Source organism: Haliotis rubra, unplaced genomic scaffold (assembly GCF_003918875.1).
Source record: "Haliotis rubra isolate DU_JTF1 unplaced genomic scaffold, ASM391887v1 Scf157, whole genome shotgun sequence".
Classification (NCBI taxonomy): Eukaryota; Metazoa; Mollusca; class Gastropoda; order Lepetellida; family Haliotidae; genus Haliotis; species Haliotis rubra.
In genome coordinates this window covers 366657-390072 of record NW_025765525.1, presented here as the reverse complement: position 1 = coordinate 390072, position 23416 = coordinate 366657, and the positions used below count along the sequence as shown (strand labels likewise).

General features: G+C 39.9%; 1 protein-coding gene across 1 annotated transcript; it reads left to right on the top strand.

The window, feature by feature from the left end:
• Positions 1-80: 80 nt before the first annotated feature.
• LOC124271051 (tetratricopeptide repeat protein 16-like) lies at positions 81-22409 on the top strand. Its single transcript, XM_046706113.1, is given in 15 exon segments — positions 81-183; positions 1977-2400; positions 4253-4279; positions 7143-7312; positions 7912-8146; positions 11613-11713; positions 12173-12302; positions 12659-12873; positions 13043-13290; positions 13819-13970; positions 14944-14982; positions 14984-15037; positions 16896-17098; positions 18180-18354; positions 19679-22409. Coding segments are annotated over 14 exon segments (2322 nt in total). The 5' UTR covers positions 81-183; positions 1977-2034; the 3' UTR covers positions 19886-22409.
• Positions 22410-23416: the final 1007 nt, after the last annotated feature.

The following is a 23416-nucleotide window of genomic DNA, read 5'->3' as shown; positions in this document are numbered from 1 at the left end:
GATTGACCCAAATCTCTGATTAGCCAATCAAATTGTATTTTACATCGTGTCCGTTTCAAAGAAACCGGAAGCTCCTTCTCCATGGAAATATGTAAACAACAAGGCGTCAAGACGGAACTGTATCGTGACTTCTGAACTTGTTCAACCATGTAGCAATCGTATGGAAATAATGAAAAAATAAAGGTACAGGAAATACACTTTACATTTTCTGATCGTGTTGATATTGTGGAGAATACATTTGCTTGATGTGTAATTGTTGAACCGTAAATTTGATTATCAATCTCTGGATTTGAAGATTTATTTTGTTTCTCTGACGGAGATCTTGTGAACTCATAATTTCTGACGTAACTGTCATTTGACGAACTGTTCCTTGATTGGTGACTGTTCAGGTAATTTACCAAAGTACGACAGACAAAGTCAGATTTAGTTAACATTCACCTGCCTCCATGATGATTTTTATGGAGATCGTGTACAATTTAACATTAACTTAAAACCTAAAATGGACAAAACCCAAAAAAACCAAATGTACAATGCAAAATTAAAATGTTCTTGTTTCATAACACACCTTTCCAAAAAATGAAATGTACAGTGATCAATAATTTGGATTCCTGTTAGTCTAGATGCTATATCATTTGTTTGTCTGCATTATGACAATTTTTTCTTCGATTAATAACAGTTTAACGTCAATCCAGGTAGGAATATATATCAAATGATTTTTAGGCAGAATTTCTGCAGAGTATGAAAAATATGTGTTATTCTAATTATCATTTTCATAGATCAGCACCTTCTCTTCCCACAGAGGTTACTTGTCATATCTTCCTACGAACCTCTGTTCTAATACAGCCCTTTCATGGTGCGAGTGTTCAGGATTCGTGATTGGTTGCAATCAGATTTAGTTGTGCAATCAGCGACGTTGTTTCAAATGTGATCAATCGCAAGGCCTCGGTAATTTCCGTATGCTTCGGGAAAACTAGAACCTCTTCCCCTGTGCGATGCCCAAACGTTTCTTCTAGACAGAACTTAGTCGTGTAATGGCGGATCAATGGCGTCTCCATCGCCCTCGTTGACAACGGACAAGCTAGCCATTAGATGTCTTGTGTGTCACATTAACATATGTCCCCGGCAGAGGAGGGATATTTGTGGCCCCATATTTACTTGCATTAGTCCAGTTAGATCTAAGTCGATGTAACACGTGTTCTGATTGGATAGAAAGAAGGGAGATAATTTGTGTTGCGATTTTTTTTGCAGCTAGGGAGAGGTTTTATATGAGAACTGTGGGAAATATGTCCAGCAGGAAAAGAGATCCGTATTAGAACAGAGGTTCGTAGGAAGATATGATAAGTAACCTCTGTGGGAAGAGAATGAGATCAGCAGGAAAAGAGATGATTATTTGTCATCTAGATTGGGGCTACCGGGTATTGGTGCTACACAAGATCTGAAATAACATAAGAAAGCTATTAATAACATGGAAAAAGGACTAGTAACATTTCCTTGTAGACTTTTGCTCAATGGCAACAACTCTTTAGTTTGATGTATTTTTTAAGTCTGTTAAGTATAAATTCAATATGACAGTTTTTAGTTCACTATCAAACAGTCTGGAGGGACTAGTTCATTTCTGATATAGGTTAACACAATAAAGTACATTTGTAATGTAACATATGTTATATTTAGGATTACCATCTCTCAGTAAAGTACTTTTGCTGGGTTGAGTCCCATCTGGGATTCCACCCCACACCCTCAGAGTCAGGCACCTAACTGCCAGCACACAAAGTCAGCAGCCTGACCCGCCATCTCTTGTTCATTATATCACAGCAGATTTTGTGTCATGAATTCAGATGAGCTAAAGCAATATCACTTTATGTGACTTTATTGAAATATATTTTGCAAAAGAAGAACTAAAATATTAACTCATTTGAGATCGATAATCCATAATTTCACTTTGCACAAACTTAGTGTTTATATTATCTTGTTTTCAGTGAGAGGAATGGAAGTCTCAGGAGGCGAGAGTGTTCATCATCAGAGGCACGCTTGAAGATGTCGACCACCAAGAAACCTGGTGAATTAGAGAAGGTGGCCCCAGGGTCTGGCTTCCCAAGTAAGAGCACTCATGAGAAGTCGGAATCAGGTGGCGGGGAAATGCAGCCTTACGTACACGAACCCAAAAATGTCAATGTCCACCAGTTCTACCCGATATTGGAGCACACCTTCACGAAGACTGCGAGCAAGTTTGCTGAGGAACAGCAGCATCAGATGGAAGTTGCTATTAAACAGTTCGTGGAGGAGGAGGACGAGGACAGGGGAGGCCTGAGGGCTATCACAAGTGGCGGGGATGATGGGGATGGTGCTGATGGAGGGGAGCTCCAGGCTGATGCCAACAACTGTGCTGAAAATGATCCCCAGGTAATTGTGATGATTATTGCCCGAAACTAATTTAAATACACTGAACCCCTGACAATCTAGGTTAGAATTGGTCTTCAGCAACCCATGCTTGTGTTAAGAGGCAACTAACGAGATCGGATGGTCATGCTCACTGACCTGATTGACACATGTCATTGTATCCCAGTTGTGTAGATCGATGCTAATGGTGTCAGTCATTCGATTGTCTGGTTCACCCGTGACTACCGATTATCGGTATTTACAGGCTACCTTCATATAGCTGGAATATTGCCAAGTGCAGCCTTAAACAACAACCAAACAAACAAATGTAAACACACTAAGAAATTTCACCAGGTAAATGATGTCCTTGTGTCTAAAATTCATTCAAAGATGCCATGCCTCAAGGTTTGAAAAATTGTTAGGAGCCATCAGCTCCTAATGTTTGTTTCTTTTAGCAGTTTTACTGGGGCCAACATAGTTTCACTAATCATCACAAGAAGCCAAATTATGAATGAAATGATAAGTCTTTCCATAAGGACCCGTGAAGATCCGGGATAGAATTGATCTTCAGTAACCCATGCTTGTCGTAAGAGGCGACCAACAGGATCAGGGGGTCAGACTCGCTGACTTGGTTGACACATGTCATGGTATCCCAATTGTATATATATCAATGATCATGCTGTTGATCGCTGGATTGTCTGGTCCAGACTTCATTATTTACAGACTGCAGCCATATAGCTGGAATAATTGCTGAGTGTGGCGTAAAACTAAACTCACTCACTCACTTTCCATAAGGTTCATTTCACATTCATAACAGTGAAGGAATATAATTATTTGGTCAAACTGAAAAAGCAAGAATGTTACAATTTGAACCCCATTATGCTATGTAGAGCCATGACAAGTCTTCAGGGCTTACACGTCCAAGTCCAAATTATTATTTCATTGCAAAACCAAGGGCCTTGTGAAGTTTGTATTAGACATGTTAGTGTTTGAAAGTGTTGAAACTTGAATTAACAAATAGCTGTCATCGTTTTGAAAAAGTGGTCTATATTTAAAAATAATGGTGAAAGAATATTTGTACTCAGGTTTTTACTAATCATTTGAGTTGTTGGGAAGAGTAAGAGTGGTTTTAGTAGATTGAGTTGAATTAATTGATCTTCTTTGTAGAGAAACAAAATGAACGTCTTGAGGTGAACTGAAAAATATTCTTCCACAAAATATCCTGATACTCCTCCCCCCAAAACGTGAAAAACATAGTCAATCCCCAAACCTAATTGTATCTGAAGGACATGAGGCAAAGATGTGCAACATGCCACAATTTGCTGTGCAGAGTTGCTTCCCTTGGGCAGCATGGCAGAAACCTGTGATCATGAGTTTGAATCCTAAAGTTGGTAAATGCCAGACACCTACATCACTAATGCTTATCTTCACACATTAAGGGGCAGTTTGGTAGCCTAGTGGTTAAAGCATCCAGTCGTCACACTGAGGACTCGGGTTCGATTCCCCACATGGGTACAATGTGTGAAGCCCATTTCTGGTGTCCCCCGCTGTGATATTGCTGGAATATTACTAAAAGCAGCATAGAACCATATTCACTCACTCACTCTTCCCACGCTAAGCTGTCTCTTGGTGATCTGTTTGGTATTTTAGAAGTTGATGAGTAGCCATGAAGACAAAATACTTTATTAATGGCAATTTCTTTATCATGTTGTGATGGGAAACATCGATATAGATTCTTATAACATTATCAAGCACTCTTGTTTTCATTGCCTTCATTTTGACTCTCTGAAGTAACTGAGACACTTTTAAAGTGGAATAAAAACCCAACTCACTCACTCGTTGTCTGTGAAGGTTTAAGTTATTGAACTGATTGCAGCTGTTCCGTGCTATTTGGGGCAAGAAGGTAGGTACTGTAGGCAGCCAAGCGTACAGACATCCATTGGCCAAATTAAGCAATTTCACTAAATGTATTTCTCCATGTTGGTTTTCATCATTTGAAGAAGTGAAAACAATTTATTTCCAAAGTTATTTCACTTATTTTTGTAATGTTTTTCATATTTCAAACAACAGGTTCCACAGGAATATTATAAATTGGTGCTTTAATACAGGGCACTAGAGATTTACTGAAATGGTGTAAAATTTAAACTAGTCTGAGGTTTTGGACTGATAATGATGTTCTCAATAGAAGATCACAGGATGGGTCAAATTTTGAATGGCATTCTTTGAGAAGAAATGCAGTGGAAAAATAATTATGAATATTGAATTTTCATACATGCAAGAAGTTCTGAAAGTTGGATGGAAATGAAATATTGAAAACAGTTTGTGGAGTATTGACTGGAGAAGTATGGTTTGAGAACTTGCTTATGGCCAATGACAATTTATGTTGAAACGTGTGTTTTGTAGTAGACTGTGTTTATAGATGTGCTGAAATATATATAGCATGTGAACAATGTGTGTGTAGATAGATGATGCTGAAATATATATAGCATGTGAACAATGTAGTGTGTAGAATGATACTAGAATGATAATGATGATGATGATGATGATATTCATATTAAGATACATCAATTCAATATCTACAATCCTGGCGTTGTCCGAAAGCATCATTTTCTGATGTTATCTATGTTTAATCAATATATTTATCTGTGTCCTGAAACCTGTGAATGTAGTTAAACTGTATGCAGCATGTAGCAATGCCTGTTTAGTGATTGAAATAGTTTGCCCTAGATGTGACCTGTAGCCAGTACTCATCTGTGTGATATGTCTAGAAGTGGTAGCCATTATTTTTCAGAAAATAATGTATGTTTTGGGGACCGATCATAATTCATGGCTAGGGGGTGATGATGATTTTAAATGGGGGTCACCCATTTTTTTCTGGGGTGGTAGGGGGTTCATCAATTTAGTACACATGTACTAGGGGGGATCATCAATTTTGTACATAAAAATATTAAAAAAATTATGCTTAAAAAATGTGGGAAGGGGGAGGGGGGGTCATTGATTTTGTACATGACATGCGGGGAGAGGGGTCACTTACTTTGTCCTTAAATTTTAGGTGGGGAGGGGGTCCACTCACATTGTACATGCTTCTCCATAAAAAAATCATCATTCCCCTAGCCATAAATTATTAACGATCCCTTACGTATAAATGATCGTTGAAGAAATGTTTTTGTTTCTTATGATCCTTTTAAGTCAAAGTTCATTTTTGTACCAGGTTCAGTTTTCAGCTTTTCGTACACATCATGCCATTCATACTGTATACAGATTAGCAGGGGAGAACCTAGGAGCAGTCACCACAGATCTCCCACAAATAGTCATGCTGTACATTAGAGCCAAGCTTTCTTTTACAGATTTGTAACCTACTGAGGGACCGTGTATAATTTATGGCTGGGGGTGGGAAATGATGACTTTTATGATGAAGCATGTACAATGTGAATACCCCAACCCCAACCCCCACCCCACGACCACCCCATGTCATGTACAAAACAAAAGCAATTACCACCCCCACCCCTCCCATAATTTTTAAGCATGGTATTTAAATATCTATATGTACAAAATTTATGACCCCCTACCTCCCCAGAACAAAATGTGTGACTCCCCCCTTAAAATCATCATATCACACACACACACACACACACATGCACACGCACGCACGCACACGCACGCACACATGCACGTTTGTACGTGCACACACACATACACAGCCATAAATTATGAACTGAACGGTCCCTAAAATAATTGTAAAAAACACTCTCCCTACCCTGTAAGTTTTGAAAAAATCTTGAAAAATAATGTATGTTTCAGAACTGTACAATATTATTACATGTTTAGTCAGATGGCCCCTCAACACATAACCAGAATGGCTGTATTCAGTTGGAAAAACAAATTGAAATGTAATCAAACAATAATGTCTACATGTTTGATATGGTTTTCAAGTGAAGATAGTTCTGGATCTAGAGTTTGAAGTAGCTTTGGCAGGCCAATGGGAAATTTTGGGAATTTTTAATGACATTTGCCCGAGACTTAAGGCAAAATGCCTCTGAGCAGGTTTAAATTAATGCCTGAAGAGACTGTTCTTTTGTGTATAACTGTTGTGATGTCTATGAAATGGTACATGTTGTATGTGACATAATCAGTATGATGAATGTTTCCAGCGTTTGAACTGTTCATAAGCCTAAGTGATATCAACAAGAATTGGTGGGCTAAATCAATGTTATTTATTGTATTTTACTGACATAATGCAAAGTCCATTCCATAACAGTACACATTGTAAACACATGGTTTCAGTATCTGTTATGGTCAGATGTTAGTTTGTGGACTTACGGATTTCATAGTGAAGGATATAGTTGGTTGTAAGGTCTAAAAGGAATTTTTAAAGAATATTGGGTCCTTATAAATAAAAGTATGATCAATCTGAAATCTGAGTTATTTTTGGAAAGATATCTGTTTTAGTAATACAAAAACCTTTGGATTGTTTCTTTTGTCAGTGATATATACTCTGGGTGGTATAAATAACCCTTGTCAATTTGATTTATGTTGCTTTATGAATTTTCAACTTTTAAGGTTAGTGGATCTGTGAACCAAGCAGGGTGATTTTGTTGAAGAATATGCATGAGTTTCACTGTGAGGTCATGTGGTCCAGAAAACAAGAAAGTATTACTGGTCCACTGCACCATTCCACTTAGTGATGTTGACAGAAAGACAATTAACCTGTTGGGTGTAATCCACCCCTGTACTTAGTGTCTATGTTGCCTTTGTTCCCTGTCCAGCCGGAGCACCAGCCAGAGCCAGGTGTGTTCTCCACGGCGGTGGATGAGGAGACACTGGAGGCAGCCATGGCCAGGAACAAAAGTATCTACACCACAGAAGAGTGGGAGACAGAGTCCAAACCCGCCATGCCCAGTGCCGGACAAATCATCACTGATAGGGTCATTGAACAGTGAGTTGGTTGGGGTTGGAAGCCATGTTTTAATGAATTTCTTGTCAAGTTTTGAAAAAGTTGTTCCTTTTTGAGAGGTGTTTTGACGAGAGTAATTGATCTGTTGGACCAGTCAAAATTGATGGTATAAGTATCCATTTATGGAAATGCTAAACAAAAAGCATTTTCCATCCATATAAACTTTGAAACTATTATCATTAGCATTGTTGTCTAACAATAAGTCATCATCGAAGTACTTTCTGAAATGGACATTTTAGAAATGTCACTCTTTAGCCCCATTTAGAAAGAAACTGGTTTAAAATTGTGCTTAGTTTAAAATGATAGAAAAGGACAAAGTTTTCAATTAGCTCCTGATAACTAGTTCTGTGTTGTATGGAGAACAAAATTGACAAATTCCTAAATTACCTCCCTTTGTGAGTGTTAAATTGTTGTATACACATTCCGACTGGAGGAGAAATAGATCTAAATAGATCAAAACTATTTTAAGTGTTATGAATAAAGGAAACTCATACATAAATGACTCTGTGTATTTTCAATGGATTTGACAAATCTGGTTCCACTCATGTCCTGTTTATCACTGCAGTATTCCACTTGTGCAGCATTGACATGGCCGAGGAGTTGAAGAAGTCTGGGAAGTATGTGGCTGCCATCAAGTGTCTGACCAGGGCGATTGGCCTGAAGACCGATGACCCACTGTTGTACATGGAGCGAGGCGAGTGCTACGTCCAGCTGTGCGACTTCCAGTCTGCTGTGCTCAACTACAAGAAAGCGTGTCTCCTGGGACCAAGCAATGAGGTGTTCTATATTCGGCTGGCGTTCCTCTACTATTTCCAGGTGAGCAATAAAAGTTTCTAAACCCTTCAATTAGGCTTCTGCTGTGGGATAGTATTCCACAACTACTTTTAGTTCAGCTATAATTGTTCTGGACCCTGCACAATAAGGCATTCTACTGTTGGCTGGTGTTCCACAACTACCTTTAGTTGAAGGTACAACTTGTTCTGGACCCTGCACAATAAGGTGTTCTACTGTTGGCTTGTGTTCCACAACTACCTTTAGTTCAGCTATAATTGTTCTGGACCCTGCACAATAAGGCATTCTACTGTTGACTGGTGTTCCACAACTACCTTTAGTTGAGCTACAACTTGTTCTGGACCCTGCAGTAAGGCATTCTACTGTTGACTGGTGTTCCACAACTACCTTTAGTTGAGCTGTTATTGTTCTAGACCCTGCAGTAAGGTGTTCTACTGTTGGCTTGTGTTCCACAACTACCTTTAGTTGAGCTGTTATTGTTCTGGACCCTGCACAATAAGGCATTCTACTGTTGGCTTGTGTTCCACAACTACCTTTAGTTCAGCTATAATTGTTCTGGACCCTGCACAATAAGGCATTCTACTGTTGACTGGTGTTCCACAACTACCTTTAGTTGAGCTACAACTTGTTCTGGACCCTGCACAATAAGGCATTCTACTGTTGGCTTGTGTTCCACAACTACCTTTAGTTGAGCTGTTATTGTTCTAGACCCTGCAGTAAGGTGTTCTACTGTTGGCTTGTGTTCCACAACTACCTTTAGTTGAGCTGTTATTGTTCTGGACCCTGCACAATAAGGCATTCTACTGTTGGCTTGTGTTCCACAACTACCTTTAGTTGAGCTGTTATTGTTCTGGACCCTGCACAATAAGGCATTCTACTGTTGACTGGTGTTCCACAACTACCTTTAGTTGAGCTACAACTTGTTCTGGACCCTGCACAATAAGGCATTCTACTGTTGGCTTGTGTTCCACAACTACCTAGTTCAGCTATAATTGTTCTGGACCCTGCACAATAAGGCATTCTGTTGACTGGTGTTCCTGCACCTTTAGTTGAGCTACAACTTGCTGGACCCTGCACATAAGGCATTCTACTGTTGGCTTGTGTTCCACAACTACCTTTAGTTGAGCTGTTATTGTTCTAGACCCTGCAGTAAGGTGTTCTACTGTTGGCTTGTGTTCCACAACTACCTTTAGTTCAGCTATAATTGTTCTGGACCCTACAATAAGGCATTCTACTGTTGGACTGGTGTTCCACAACTACCTTTAGTTCAGCTACTGTTCTGGACCCTGCACAATGGGCATTCTACTGTTGACTGGTGTTCCACAACTACCTTTAGTTGAGCTACAACTTGTTCTGGACCCTGCACAATAAGGCATTCTACTGTTGGCTTGTGTTCCACAACTACCTTTAGTTGAGCTGTTATTGTTCTGGACCCTGCACAATAAGGCATTCTACTGTTGGCTGGTGTTCCACAACTACCTTTAGTTGAGCTACAACTTGTTCTGGACCCTGCACAATAAGGCATTCTACTGTTGGCTTGTGTTCCACAACTACCTTTAGTTGAGCTACAACTTGTTCTGTACCCTGCACAATAAGGCATTCTACTGTTGACTGGTGTTCCACAACTACCTTTAGTTGAGCTACAACTTGTTCTGGACCCTGCACAATATGACATTCTACTGTTGGCTTGTGTTCCACAACTACCTTTAGTTGAGCTGTTATTGTTCTAGACCCTGCAGTAAGGTGTTCTACTGTTGGCTTGTGTTCCACAACTACCTTTAGTTCAGCTATAATTGTTCTGGACCCTGCACAATAAGGCATTCTACTGTTGACTGGTGTTCCACAACTACCTTTAGTTCAGCTATAATTGTTCTGGACCCTGCACAATAAGGCATTCTACTGTTGACTGGTGTTCCACAACTACCTTTAGTTCAGCTATAATTGTTCTGGACCCTGCACAATAAGGCATTCTACTGTTGGCTTGTGTTCCACAACTACCTTTAGTTGAGCTACAACTTGTTCTGGACCCTGCACAATAAGGCATTCTACTGTTGGCTTGTGTTCCACAACTACCTTTAGTTGAGCTACAACTTGTTCTGGACCCTGCACAATAAGGCATTCTACTGTTGGCTTGTGTTCCACAACTACCTTTAGTTGAGCTGTTATTGTTCTAGACCCTGCAGTAAGGCGTTCTACTGTTGGCTTGTGTTCCACAACTACCTTTAGTTGAGCTGTTATTGTTCTGGACCCTGCACAATAAGGCATTCTACTGTTGGCTTGTGTTCCACAACTACCTTTAGTTGAGCTGTTATTGTTCTAGACCCTGCAGTAAGGCGTTCTACTGTTGGCTTGTGTTCCACAACTACCTTTAGTTGAGCTGTACTTGTTCTGTACCCTGCACAATAAGGTGTTCTACTGTTGGCTTGTGTTCCACAACTACCTTTAGTTGAGCTACAACTTGTTCTGGACCCTGCACAATAAGGTGTTCTACTGTTGACTGGTGTTCCACAACTACCTTTAGTTGAGCTACAACTTGTTCTGGACCCTGCACAATAAGGCATTCTACTGTTGGCTTGTGTTCCACAACTACCTTTAGTTGAGCTACAACTTGTTCTGGACCCTGCACAATAAGGCATTCTACTGTTGGCTTGTGTTCCACAACTACCTTTAGTTGAGCTGTTATTGTTCTGGACCCTGCAGTAAGGCGTTCTACTGTTGACTGGTGTTCCACAACTACCTTTAGTTGAGCTACAACTTGTTCTGGACCCTGCACAATAAGGCGTTCTACTGTTGGCTTGTGTTCCACAACTACCTTTAGTTGAGCTACAACTTGTTCTGGACCCTGCACAATAAGGCATTCTACTGTTGGCTTGTGTTCCACAACTACCTTTAGTTGAGCTACAACTTGTTCTGGACCCTGCACAATAAGGCGTTCTACTGTTGGCTTGTGTTCCACAACTACCTTTAGTTGAGCTACAACTTGTTCTGGACCCTGCACAATAAGGCATTCTACTGTTGACTGGTGTTCCACAACTACCTTTAGTTGAGCTACAACTTGTTCTGTACCCTGCACAATAAGGCATTCTACTGTTGGCTTGTGTTCCACAACTACCTTTTAGTTCAGCTGTAATTGTTCTAGACCCTGCATTAAGGCGTTCTACTGTTGGCTGGTGTTCCACAACAACCTTTAGTTGAGCTGTACTTGTTCTGTACCCTGCACAGTAAGGTGTTCTACTGTTGGCTAGTGTTCCACAACTACCTTTAGTTGAGGTACAACTTGTTCTGGACCCTGCAGTAAGGTGTTCTACTGTTGGCTGGTGTTCCACAACTACCTTTAGTTGAGGTACAACTTGTTCTGGACCCTGCAGTAAGGTGTTCTACTGTTGGCTGGTGTTCCACAACTATGTTTAGTTGAGCAATGATACTTCTGGAGTTGTCAATACCTGAGAAGAATTCCTCAGTGACAACCCACTACTGTCCACTGTTTCAGGGTCAGATGTTGTTTGACCAGCACCTGTACGCCGAGGCCCTTGAGTCCTTCTCCAGGGCGGCCGAGATGAAGCCTGACAACATCAGCTACCACATCAGAAGGTGAGTACATCAACTGGCACGAACCTCAGCAACTAGGGCAGAGACTGGGGCCTCTAGCATATACTGTACACGATATGGACCTAAAGTTAATGTCTACTTATGTTCCATTACTACATTAGACTTGAAAAATTTAGTCTATCAAAAATTCCCAGTTAAGTATGAATAGCCAGATGTTTGGTTTTTACTTTTTAGTTTATTTTGTCTGGAGTCAGAGAATAACATTACTTTCAATCCAGTCATGATCAACCAGTAAAAGGTTTTGAGAAATGATGCCAGGAGACATATGGCTCAGGGGCTCCTTTCGCTAAAGCAACCTTTACTAAGGTTAACCTTAACTCCCATTCTTGAACATTGCACTAAGGCTACCTTAGTGACTTACGATCACCTTAGTGCTTTGTGAAAGGAGGCCCAGATCTTGAGACAGCAGTTTTAGGAGCAGTCTTCTTTGATGTGTTGCAGTATCTCGTGTCTGGCAGCGCTACAGCGGCATGGGGAATGTCTGGCTTTGGTCAACAAACGGCTGGAGATAGACAACACCAACGCAGATCTCTACATCATGAGGGCCAGGCTGCACGAGATGTTCAGAAATGTGAGTAGTACTATGAATGGCCAGGAGGTAAAATTATGGCCATTACCTATATTTTCAGACAACATTGTGCCCCTGTGATGTGAATGATGTGTATGTTTCAAACAACATTGTGTTACTTCAGTGTGAAGAGTGTTTATGTGTCAGATGTTTTGCTACCATGACATGAAGGTAAGTTATGTTTCAGGCAACGTTGTGTTAATTCAATGTGAAGGATGTTATTGTTTCAGACAACCTTGTGTTACAGCGATGTGACAGGTGTTTATGTCTCAGACAACATTGTGTTACTACAATATGAAGGATGTCTATGTTTCAGACAATGTTGTGTTATTACAATGTTACGGGTGTTTATGTTTCAGACAACATTGTGTTACTATGATGTGAAAGATGCCCTGGCCCTGGACGGAGAGCATTCTGAAGCCCAGATGATGATGGCGGCATTGGAACGTCGAGCAGACGACAACAAGAAACAAGCCATGCATCTGAACGTGCTCAGCAAACACAGAGAGGCTCTGCAAAAGATTTCCATCGCCATAGAAACAAACCCCTCAATTGCAGGCTACCATGTTCTGAGGTAATATTACAGCTATATCTCAAGAAACTTAAAATAACCCTCGCGAGTTGAGAAGCATGGGGTACTTGGGACCTCATTCTATTCTGTCAAAGCTGGTGAGATTGACACAGAACTGACATGCTGTTTCGTTTATGTTAGTTTCATACCATGCTTTCAATCCTGCTTTCAGAGGAGCCCTGCACAGAAAGCTTCATGACTTCAACGCGGCGATAGATGACTTCCTGTTGGCTCTGGACAAGTGTGATCATGATGAAAGCAATCCAGTGTATGCCGACTCACAGCGACAGCTGCTGTTGACGTACAACGACTTTGCTGTGGAGTGCTTCTCCAAGTGTTTCTATGATGAGGCCATCATTCTGCTAAACAAGGCCATCAAGGGAGAGAAGCATGAAAAGGGACTCTACATCAACAGGGGAGGTAAGCAAGGACTTCAAACTGAAACAAAAGACCTCTAAGGTCTGATTTTCATGTGCCGGAGACAAATATCATCCATTGTTATATCAGTCAGTACTGAAACAACATCTATAGTGATGTATAGAAGACTGTGGTTACAACATACTCAATGGGACCATTAATTTTTGTTCATTAAAAACCATAGTTTGTAAATGCAAATTGTCTGTCCCAGCTGAATTCATTTTGTAAATTATGAGCCATGGCAAGATGTTGCAAGAAGAATATTTTTTTCTGAAAAAAATGTGAAGGAGAGTTGGCTTCTTGTTCAAGTTCAGGCATTAAATTGGTTAAATTTGTGTTTGGACCTAAAAAGATTCTTACCTGTGTCAGGATCCAAGGTCAAACCTTTGTCTGTCATGCCACTTACATTCTACATGCAGGCAGAAAAATATGTTATTACCAGACAGTTCTCTGTTGAAGTAATGTTGGAACTCCATCAACCTTTACTGCTTGGTAGATTGGAAATATATGAAAGTATTCTCCACATTTCAGACTGTTTCTTCAAGCAGAACGAGTTGAACTTTGCCCTCCAGGACTATCACCAAGCCATGGAACTGGATGCTGGTGACCAGGCAACCAAGTCACGTATTGCTGTCATACACAACGAGTTTGGGGTCGGCGCCTACCAGGATAAAAACTATGCTGTAAGTTGTCACCTCAATTAATATACATCCAGTTTGGTGTATGACTTGACTGGTTGTTTGTGTTTTTGTTTGTTCTTTGATGCTACACTTAGCAATATTCCAGCTTTGATATCGTTTTCTGTAAATGAATGAGTCTTTACTGCACAATCCAGTGATGGACATGGCAATAGGGCTGTAACGATGCATCAAACTATCGATGGATTGCAATTGTTGAGTCTTCTATAGCAATAAATCGATGGTTGAAACAAACATCTATAAATGCTTCGATAGTATGTGTGACTATCGATAGATTAGTAATTGATTTCCGTTGATAAATGCACAGCGCAAACTACAGGAAGTACCAGATACATTCACTTTGATTTAGAGTTATCCACCCCTGTTACCTCTTAAACAAACTTGATCTGGGTGTCAAGTTTCTTGTCAGTTATTAAAAGAGACTGAAACTACTTCAGCTTGTTTTTATTTCATATAAACTATACATTCATTTGGGAAATGACTTCAAATGTGACAATTCAAGGAGAAGGTCTGTTGCGACCAACTATGTCAATAGAATTGCAATAGTTGGTCGCACTAGACTATCGCTATTTCAATAGTATGTTGCAATAGACTATCGTTATCGCAATAGTATGTTGCAATAGACTATGGCTATCACAATAGTATGTTGCAATAGACTGTCGTTATCGCAATAGTTGTTTCCCCCTCAATAGTCAGCCCTACATGACAAGAATCAAATTTAGCGATTGAGATATGATGACATACATCGATCAAGTCAGCAAGCCTGATCACCCGATCCCATCAGCCATCTCTTGTAGGAAGAACAAATTTACAGTGGATCTTTGTATGAGAAGAGTTGACCGAGTAAAGGTTGAGGTGATAGCAAACTTGGTGGAGTGGTTGCCATCTTGAAACAGTCCTGTAGCTAAAAAGAATACAGATATTTCATGATCGTTTTGACCCTACATTTACCTTACAGGAATCGGAGGTGAAATTCACGATGGCTATCCAGTACAACCCCCCATGTCGGTCAGTACTACATTGCTCGGGCACGCTCCAGGTACATGCTGGAGGTGAGTAAAGGAGCCTGCATGGTTACAGGGAGGTAACTCTATTTGATTGATTAAAGGGAGACAACTCTAGTACATGTACTGTGGGAAGCAGTTGAGTGGTGATTTTATAAACCATGTACAGCCAGATCATATCACATGCAAAATGGATTCCAGCCAGTGATTGGATTTAAATGAACCAAGAAAGGTGGAGTACAGGGAGATAACTCCTGTTTAGGCCTTCTGGCACATTTGTCAATGTTTGGGGTGTGTGTGATGATTTTTATGGAGAAGCATGTATGATGTGAATGACAGCCCAACCCCACCAAAAAAGAAAAGAAAAAAATTATGTACAAAGTAAGTGCGCCTACCCCATCCCCTGCATGTCATGTACAAAATCAATGTCTCTTCCTCCCCCTCCCCTCCCATGTTTAGTATTTTTATGTACAAAATTGCTGACCCACCTAGTTTACGTGTACAAAATTTCTGTTTTCATGGCAACAATTTGTACTTTTGAAGGGTAAAGTTTGGTACCGGAGCAAAATTCTGAAACTGTTAACCCATTTTCACCATATTTGCTATAGTGCCTCTCCATATCATGTAGATTTGCCTTTTGTGGGTTTGAGGGTTTTTTTCTAAATTTTATTTTTTTCCTGTTTTCATTGCAACAATTTGGACTTTGTCTTTTTGAAGGTTAAAGTTTGTTTCTGGAGCATAATTCTGAAACTAAATGACCCATCTTCACCAACTTTGCTATACTGCCTCTCCATATCATATAGATGTGCCTTTTGGAGGTTTGAACTTTTCTTTCAATTTTATTTTTTGCTGTTTCAATGGCAACAAATTTGGACTTGGTCTTTTTCAAGGGTAGGGTTTGTGTATGAGCATAACTCTAAAACCACTTCACCCATCTTCACCAAATTTGTATACTTAATACCAATTATTGGTAAGCTTAGAAGCATCAACCATATACATGTACTACTATAAAACACCATGAACTTTCACTCAACGTTGAATATGGGGAACGGGGAGACATGTTTTTACAAGTAAAAACACTTTCTAGTTTAATCTCCCATTTAATTTTCTTAACCAATTGTTTCAGTTCTATCTCAGATAAGACAAACCAATGAAATTCCTTTAATCTGAATAATCATGTTGAAAATAGTTCCCATCTCGAGAAGGGTGGAGATGAAAGAGTTGTCTCCAGAAGTGTAATGGTAACAAACCTATCTAGTTAAATATAGGACAGTTCATGAACAATTTAATAACCACATGTTTCAATACCTTTGTAAAGTTGGAAAATATGATTCATATTTATCAGTCCTTTTCAAAGTAGTAATATGAACTTAGACCTGATAATTATGTTGTGGAACCTTGTCGCCATAGTTGTTCTTTTTTTCAAGATGATGCATATATTTCTAGCCAGTTTAGTAGCAGACAATTTGTGTTGTACCAAGATCATGACTTAAATGTGTCATGAGTGGAGTATATATTCTTTCAGAAGCGGAATTTACTTGTACATAATGATATCAAAGAATAAGTGGTTTAAACAGCACATCTCGTAAAGTCATGTACACTACACTTGTAATGTAACACAATTTGTCATATTTTGTTCAAGAGGTATTTATTGTTGAAATATTAGTGCAACTGATGTTAGGCTTTTAGAATGGTAACTTGTAGTACAAAGTGACATCCCTACAAAATTTGTGATGACATGATATCGATACTGGCCAAACATTTAGCAGGATTTTGATGACAGATGCACATTAAGATTAAGATTAAGATTTATTATTGACAGAGCTGTTAACCAATTTCTGTATGATTCCTATATTTTGTCACCATGACAACACAGCATCCCTACACACTAGTCATCTGTCTTCAGAACTCGACTGGAGCCCGCCAGGATCTCATCCTAGGCCTTCTGCTCGACCCCACCAATGAGGACGTAATCTCCATTCTGTCTCGCCTCTTCCCAGGCAAGTCTGTGGCTCACGTCGTAAACAGCCCAGTTGCTGATGCTGCCCGCCAAACTTTGGAAAATCTCGTGGCCACAGCTTCACCCATTAAACTCCAGCCACTGGACAGGCAAGTGATGGACAGTGATGCCCTAGCTCTTATCAGTAGTAGCCATTCATCCATGGTTGCCCAGTTGACATGGTCATCCCAATTTGCTGAGCAGACTTTTGTCACTTATCTTAATGGAAAGAAATTGGATATTAGGGCTGCAATGAATACACTATGTGGTGAATATGATACGTATCATGAATATTGGGTAACAAATACGAAAATATATTCATGAATACAATATTGTAGTTAAGTGATTGATGTACAGTATGGAACGCCCATGTTGACAGTTTTGATTTGTCACAGCAATAACCAGTGATCTCATGACACTCAAATTTGGTATGTAATAGTTATAATCGACAGTACCATGTGCAGCCTTGGCAAACTAACATGACTTGCACTACTGCAATGCTAGTACATGTTCCATTCTTGCATATCTCACTTTGGAAAAGTAAGGGTTCAAGTTAAACATGCTCCCTTAAAAAAATTGTAAATATTCGTTAATATTCGGTTCTGGTGACCACGAATAACGAATTGAATTCATGAAGGGCTATGGTTCGATTCACCGAATATGCGAGTGAATGATTACAGCCTTATTGGATATGTATCTCACTTTGTCCTGATAATGTTCCTACAAAAACGAAGAGACAAATGCAGAGTTTGAATGAAAATGTGCCTATTTTGAATATCTTGTAGTTAATCTTGTTTCATATTTTATCGATAGTTCAACTTCTCAAATCACTTCTGACAATTGTGTATGTCTGTCTTGCCTTCTGACAGATTTGTTCAGTGAAGGTCCCATTCAACAAAGTGATCTTAATGCTAGGGTTATCATAACTCCTGTACTTTTAATTCCAACATTGACTTATGATGATCATAGCACTGAAGAGTACTGTTGCTGAATGTGGCCCTGACAATTCTTCATGAAATCAACTTTTGAATACTATGAGTTTAGTTTGAACAGATCACCATAGAATCCACATGTAGCACAGCTGTACATTGTCGACGGTATGTTTGTTTATTCAATAGTGTTCGATGAAGCATTAAACCCAACTCACTCACTCACCCACTCAATTCATCAGTGATGTAATTCCCGTTGCAGGTTGGTGGGTGGCAAGGCACTGGGTCACGATGACTCCAGGCCAGACACAGGGGAGGAACGAGGGTTGTCTCCCCCTGACATCCAGGTCTGGCGGCCAGGAGGTGGAATCCCAGCCCTGGCACTGTGTATTGAGGAGAGAGACTTCAACTTGAAGTTTGCCCACAAGAAGAAGAAGGTGAGATCTGTGATGTCTGTAGTTGCAACAAGGTTTGATTCCCACACAGGCAGTCTGTAAGTTTACTTGCCCAACAGTGGAGAACATTCCCAGTTGATTTCTGTGTTTATGGTCAACTTCTTAGAGAGAATATTCTGCTAGACCAAGGCTCCAGATTAGCGGCCAAGGTACAGGTTAAATGTTAGACTTTGTATCCCTTGCTGTGAAATGGATACAATAATGGCAAATGAAGCACTGAACCCTCTTTTCTCAGTTGTACTTGGAAGGGTTTGATTTTGAGAGACATTTCAGCATCACTGCAAAATTAAATGCAGGTTCACATAATTGCTTAGTCACAAAGCTAATGACTGACTGACTGAGTTTGGTTTTACGCCGCTTTTAGCAATATTCCAGCAACATCACGGCGGGGGACACCAGAAATGGGCTTCACACATTGTACCCATGTGGTACTTATGGGTTACCCTGCCTGCTGCTTTAACCATTAAGGTGATAAAGCTAAAGAATGTGCTGGATAAAGCATTTTCTCAGTGGCAGTGAGCAGAAGCTGAAGGTTAAGTGCCTTGCTGCAATTCATACCTAAACACATTGACAGATGGAACTTATTGTTACCCTGCCTGTGTTTGGCATTAAGGTGATAGAGCAAAGACTGGCTGGCACTCAGTGGGCTGGCATCCATATGCACCCTCAACACACATGTGCATACATGTGGGGCGGTGGGGTAGCCTAGTGGTTAAAGCGTTGACTCGACGCTGAAGACCCGGGTTGGAATTTCCCCACATGGGTACAATTTGTGAAGCCCATTTCTGGTGTCTCCAGCCATGATATTGCTGGAATATTGCTAAAAGCGGAGTAAAACTGAACTCAGTCAGTCAGTCAGGCATACATGTAAGCGCATTAATCTTGAACTTGACGTTAAACCAATGTTTACCCCAATAGTAATATAGTTATATGCTCTTGTAAAATTATTAGTTAGCCAGCTACCTGTGAGGATCTGGGATAGAATAGGTCTTCAGCAACCCATGCTTGTTTCCACCCGTGAAGATCCAGGTTAGAATTGGTCTTCAGCAACCCATGCTTGTGGTAAGAGGCATCTGGCAGGATTGGGTAGTCAGGCTCGCTGACTTGGTCAACACATGTCATCGTATCCCAGCTGTATAGATTGATGCTCCTGCTGTTGATCACTGGATTGTCTGGTCCAGACTCAATTTTTAACTCACAGCAGCCATATGGCTGGAATATTGCTGAATGCAGCATTAAACAACAAACAAACAAACAAACAAAGTAAGCCCGCTTGTAAACTCATGATTTTTTATTTCCTCTACAGGCAAACACACGAGTGAAAGATGCAATGTTCAACCGGAAGACCCTCAAGTACAATGGCCCCCGCATGGCCCCAATGCCTCCTCCCTCCACCCAGCCCCGCTATGGCAGTCTCTCTATGAGGAAGCATCATGTAGTCACACCGGAACTCGGTCAACAGAAGGGGTACTCGTGGCGGACATTTAGTCTGGGTGTTGGAACCCAGATCTGATGTTACAATAATGGATATGTGCCTTCATCATCAAAACCAATTTCTGTGTGATTTTATGAGGGGTCTTGTTACAACTGTTGAAAGAATCTGACAAAAACATTTTTGGTAAAGATGTTATTTTGATGCCCCATGTTCCTTCTAGCCTAAATTTGGAAACCTTGAAAATTGTTGAACTACATATGAAGTAACAAAACTGGCCAAAAAAGGAATGATGTTTTGTTGTTTCTGAAATATTTACACTTTAAATACAATAGAATCATTTGTTTTGTTGTGACATGATTCTGAATCCTCAATCAGTGTTTTTCGAGTGAGATGAGTTACAGTGGTTTCAGCTGCTGCATCTTCCTTAGATACCATCCTCAGCATCATGGGGTGTAATCACAGAGATTCACATGTTGATGGTTCAGTGGGATTTTTTACTCTGTTTTACTGTTGATTATTGATCATATGCAAAATATGAACTGTGCATTGAGTAATGTCTGTCTGCAGAAATATACAATCAGTACACCACAAATATACAACCAGTACACCACAAGTAGAACACCAATGCATGACACAAGTACATCACAGATACACGAGTACACCAAAGCACCACCATTACAACACCAATGTACAGCACCAACAGAACGCCATTCTTTGTGGATCACAAACAAGGTACATACTAGTAGTGTTCATGCTGATGTTGAAGGTTCTAGGGTTTTACGAGTTATATAAATACTTGTATTATTTGTCAACAGTTTTGACAGCAAAACTTTCTGATCAACAACAAGAAGTCCCTATATGCTGTACTTCTGCCATGTTGAACAGCTCTTGCCAAAATAATCCATTCAGCATTCAGAACACAGATTAATTTACACAAACAGTATTAAACTTCCAAATGGTAAATATTAGCTGAATTTTTCATATCATATTAAGAATTCTGCAGTTGTTGCTTTTTTATAGTCACCTTGGCTTCCATGTTAAAGCTTTACAGTTGTCTTGTGGCTGGAGAATCGTGCCCTGTAGGATCTGTATACATGGTGTTGATTGTCATAGGTGTGTGTTTTGTTATACATCATTGGTTATAAGGACCTCATAGTTGTTTCTTTATCATAAATCCAACATTGCCAAACTGTGAAGATTTGTATTGCTCAATTTGGGTGAAATAAGAGAGCAGACTTAATGGATTGGGGTTGTCAGTTGGTGACGGGAGAGCAGAAAATTATGTTATCTTCTCCCTGGTCTATCTCATACTACATCCCAATCTAATGCACATGATCCCCCCTTTTGGGACTTCTGTGCATCAGATGCACCGCTGCACAGCTGATACGAACTCATTCCAATTGCATAGATCGATGCTCATGCTGTTGATCACTGAATTATCTGGTCCAGACTTGATTAACTACAGGCTGCTAAACTGTCCAATATTCCACCCCCTCCTGAAATGTATCCTATCCCCAATCTGCAGCATCATGTGTTACCTCAATACTGTGATATTACTGTGAGTATACCACTCAATATGGATGAAGGTGTCCAACTGCACATCTTTTCAGTAATTGTAAATAGTAGAACATATGTTCATATCAGCAGTAGAGTAGTACATAAATAATGTATGTAGACATTCATACTAGGGCTGCTACAATTCACTTGTGTATTCAGTGATTTGAACAATATTCCTTCATGAATTTAATTAATTAATTACATTATTTACAACCACTTGAATCAAACGTTCATGATCTGTTTAAAGAGTCTTTTTCACTTGAATCGGTTATTTATCACAGTGAGACATGCAATATGTCCGAGGCAGGCAGGATAATAGTCACCACTCATATGTAAAAAAAAATTGATTTGATGGCTGTGTTGTCACTGTTGTGACATATTAACACTGTCATCATGGTCAAAACATGTCAAATAATGTATTTTGTTATCATTTGACTGAATGTGTAATGGTATTCGGGAGAAATATTTGTATTTGTGACCCTATATTTGTGAAATGTATTGTAGTTGCCACATAGTGGACTCATTGCAGCCCTAGTGTATGTTCCAGAGAAGAATAGAGCGGTAGGGTAGCCAAGTGGTTAAAGCATTCGCTCGTCACGCCGAAAACCCAGGTTCGATTCCCCACATGGGTACAATGTGTGAAGCTCATTTCTGGTGTCCACCATCGTGATATTGCTGGAATATTGCTAAAAGCAGCGTAAAACTATACTCACATACTCACTCCACAGTAGAATGACTGGGACAGTGTCCAGGTTGTGGACATATAGGGTGTACCTGGTTTATTCATGTTTGTTTTGTTTCATAACTGACAAGTATCGTTTTGGTTATCCTGACATTCAGGTGATCTTGTATACACTGCTTAAGTTAGATATGTAAAATTTGGCGTGCATGATTGTACACCAGAGTTTATATTTATTATTTATTATGGTATATTCATCAAATCTTGTTACACTATAAGCCAAATATGACATCACAATTGCACTGTCGATGTTTGAAATTTATGTGATTGAGCTGTGTGATTGAATAAAGACATTTCAAATTGTTAGTGTCCGTTTATACCTTGTAGTCCTTTAGAACTGTTATATGTGGCAATGTGTTTTGTGCTTTAGAAGGAATGGTAGGAGTGTAGTAGTGATAAAAGTCCTTGTGTGGAATCTGAAGTAGAATAAAGAATTAATGCTACTGCTATCAGTCACTATTTTTCCTGTCCAAATGCAGTTATTATGGGGGGCGGTGGGGTAGCCTAGTGGTTAAAGCGTTTGCTTGTCACGTCGAAGACCCGGGTTCGATTCCCCACATGGGTACAATGTGTGAAACCCATTTCTGGTGTTCCCCGACGTGATGTGTGGAATATTGCTAAAAGCGGATAAAACCCTCACGTGATGTTGCTGGAATATTGCTAAAAGCAGTGTAAAACTACATTCACTCACTCACTCAGTTATTATTGACCTCTGTGATCTATATATTCCTGACACAAATATTCATTCATCTAATGTCCCAGTTGGCATTGTGCACTTTTAACAGTATTGATCTTAAAAACACTACTCATATTTTGATAAGGATAGTCAGATGTATTCTATTTCAATATACACTATCAGACATATACATATCTGAATCAATTTTGTACATCATAGACAAAGTTATCCCTATCAAAATTGGAGCTGTATATGTCAACTGGAGGAAAGCCACAAGTGATGCAGGAATTTAACAAAATTGTCGCAACTATGCAATAAAGACGTCTATCCATAAAATTTATTCTGGTTCATGTGAAACTTCTCACAACCGTCAACCCATTTTACCAGATCCTGTTTCTCCCATGACCCTCAGTATGCAACATATAAGCTCATCACTCTCCTGTTGAACCCAGGTTCACAATGTCACTGTTAACTCCACCAGACAATGCTCAGGTTGTCTAATATCAACTGTGGGAAGAATCCCGGAGACAGGGACACAATGTCTGTTTTTCATTGGGCCAGTGTTTATGACTGTCAGGGTCTATTTCCGATCATAAATCATGCACATACCATGGCTGATGCAGTAACAGCAGCCTCG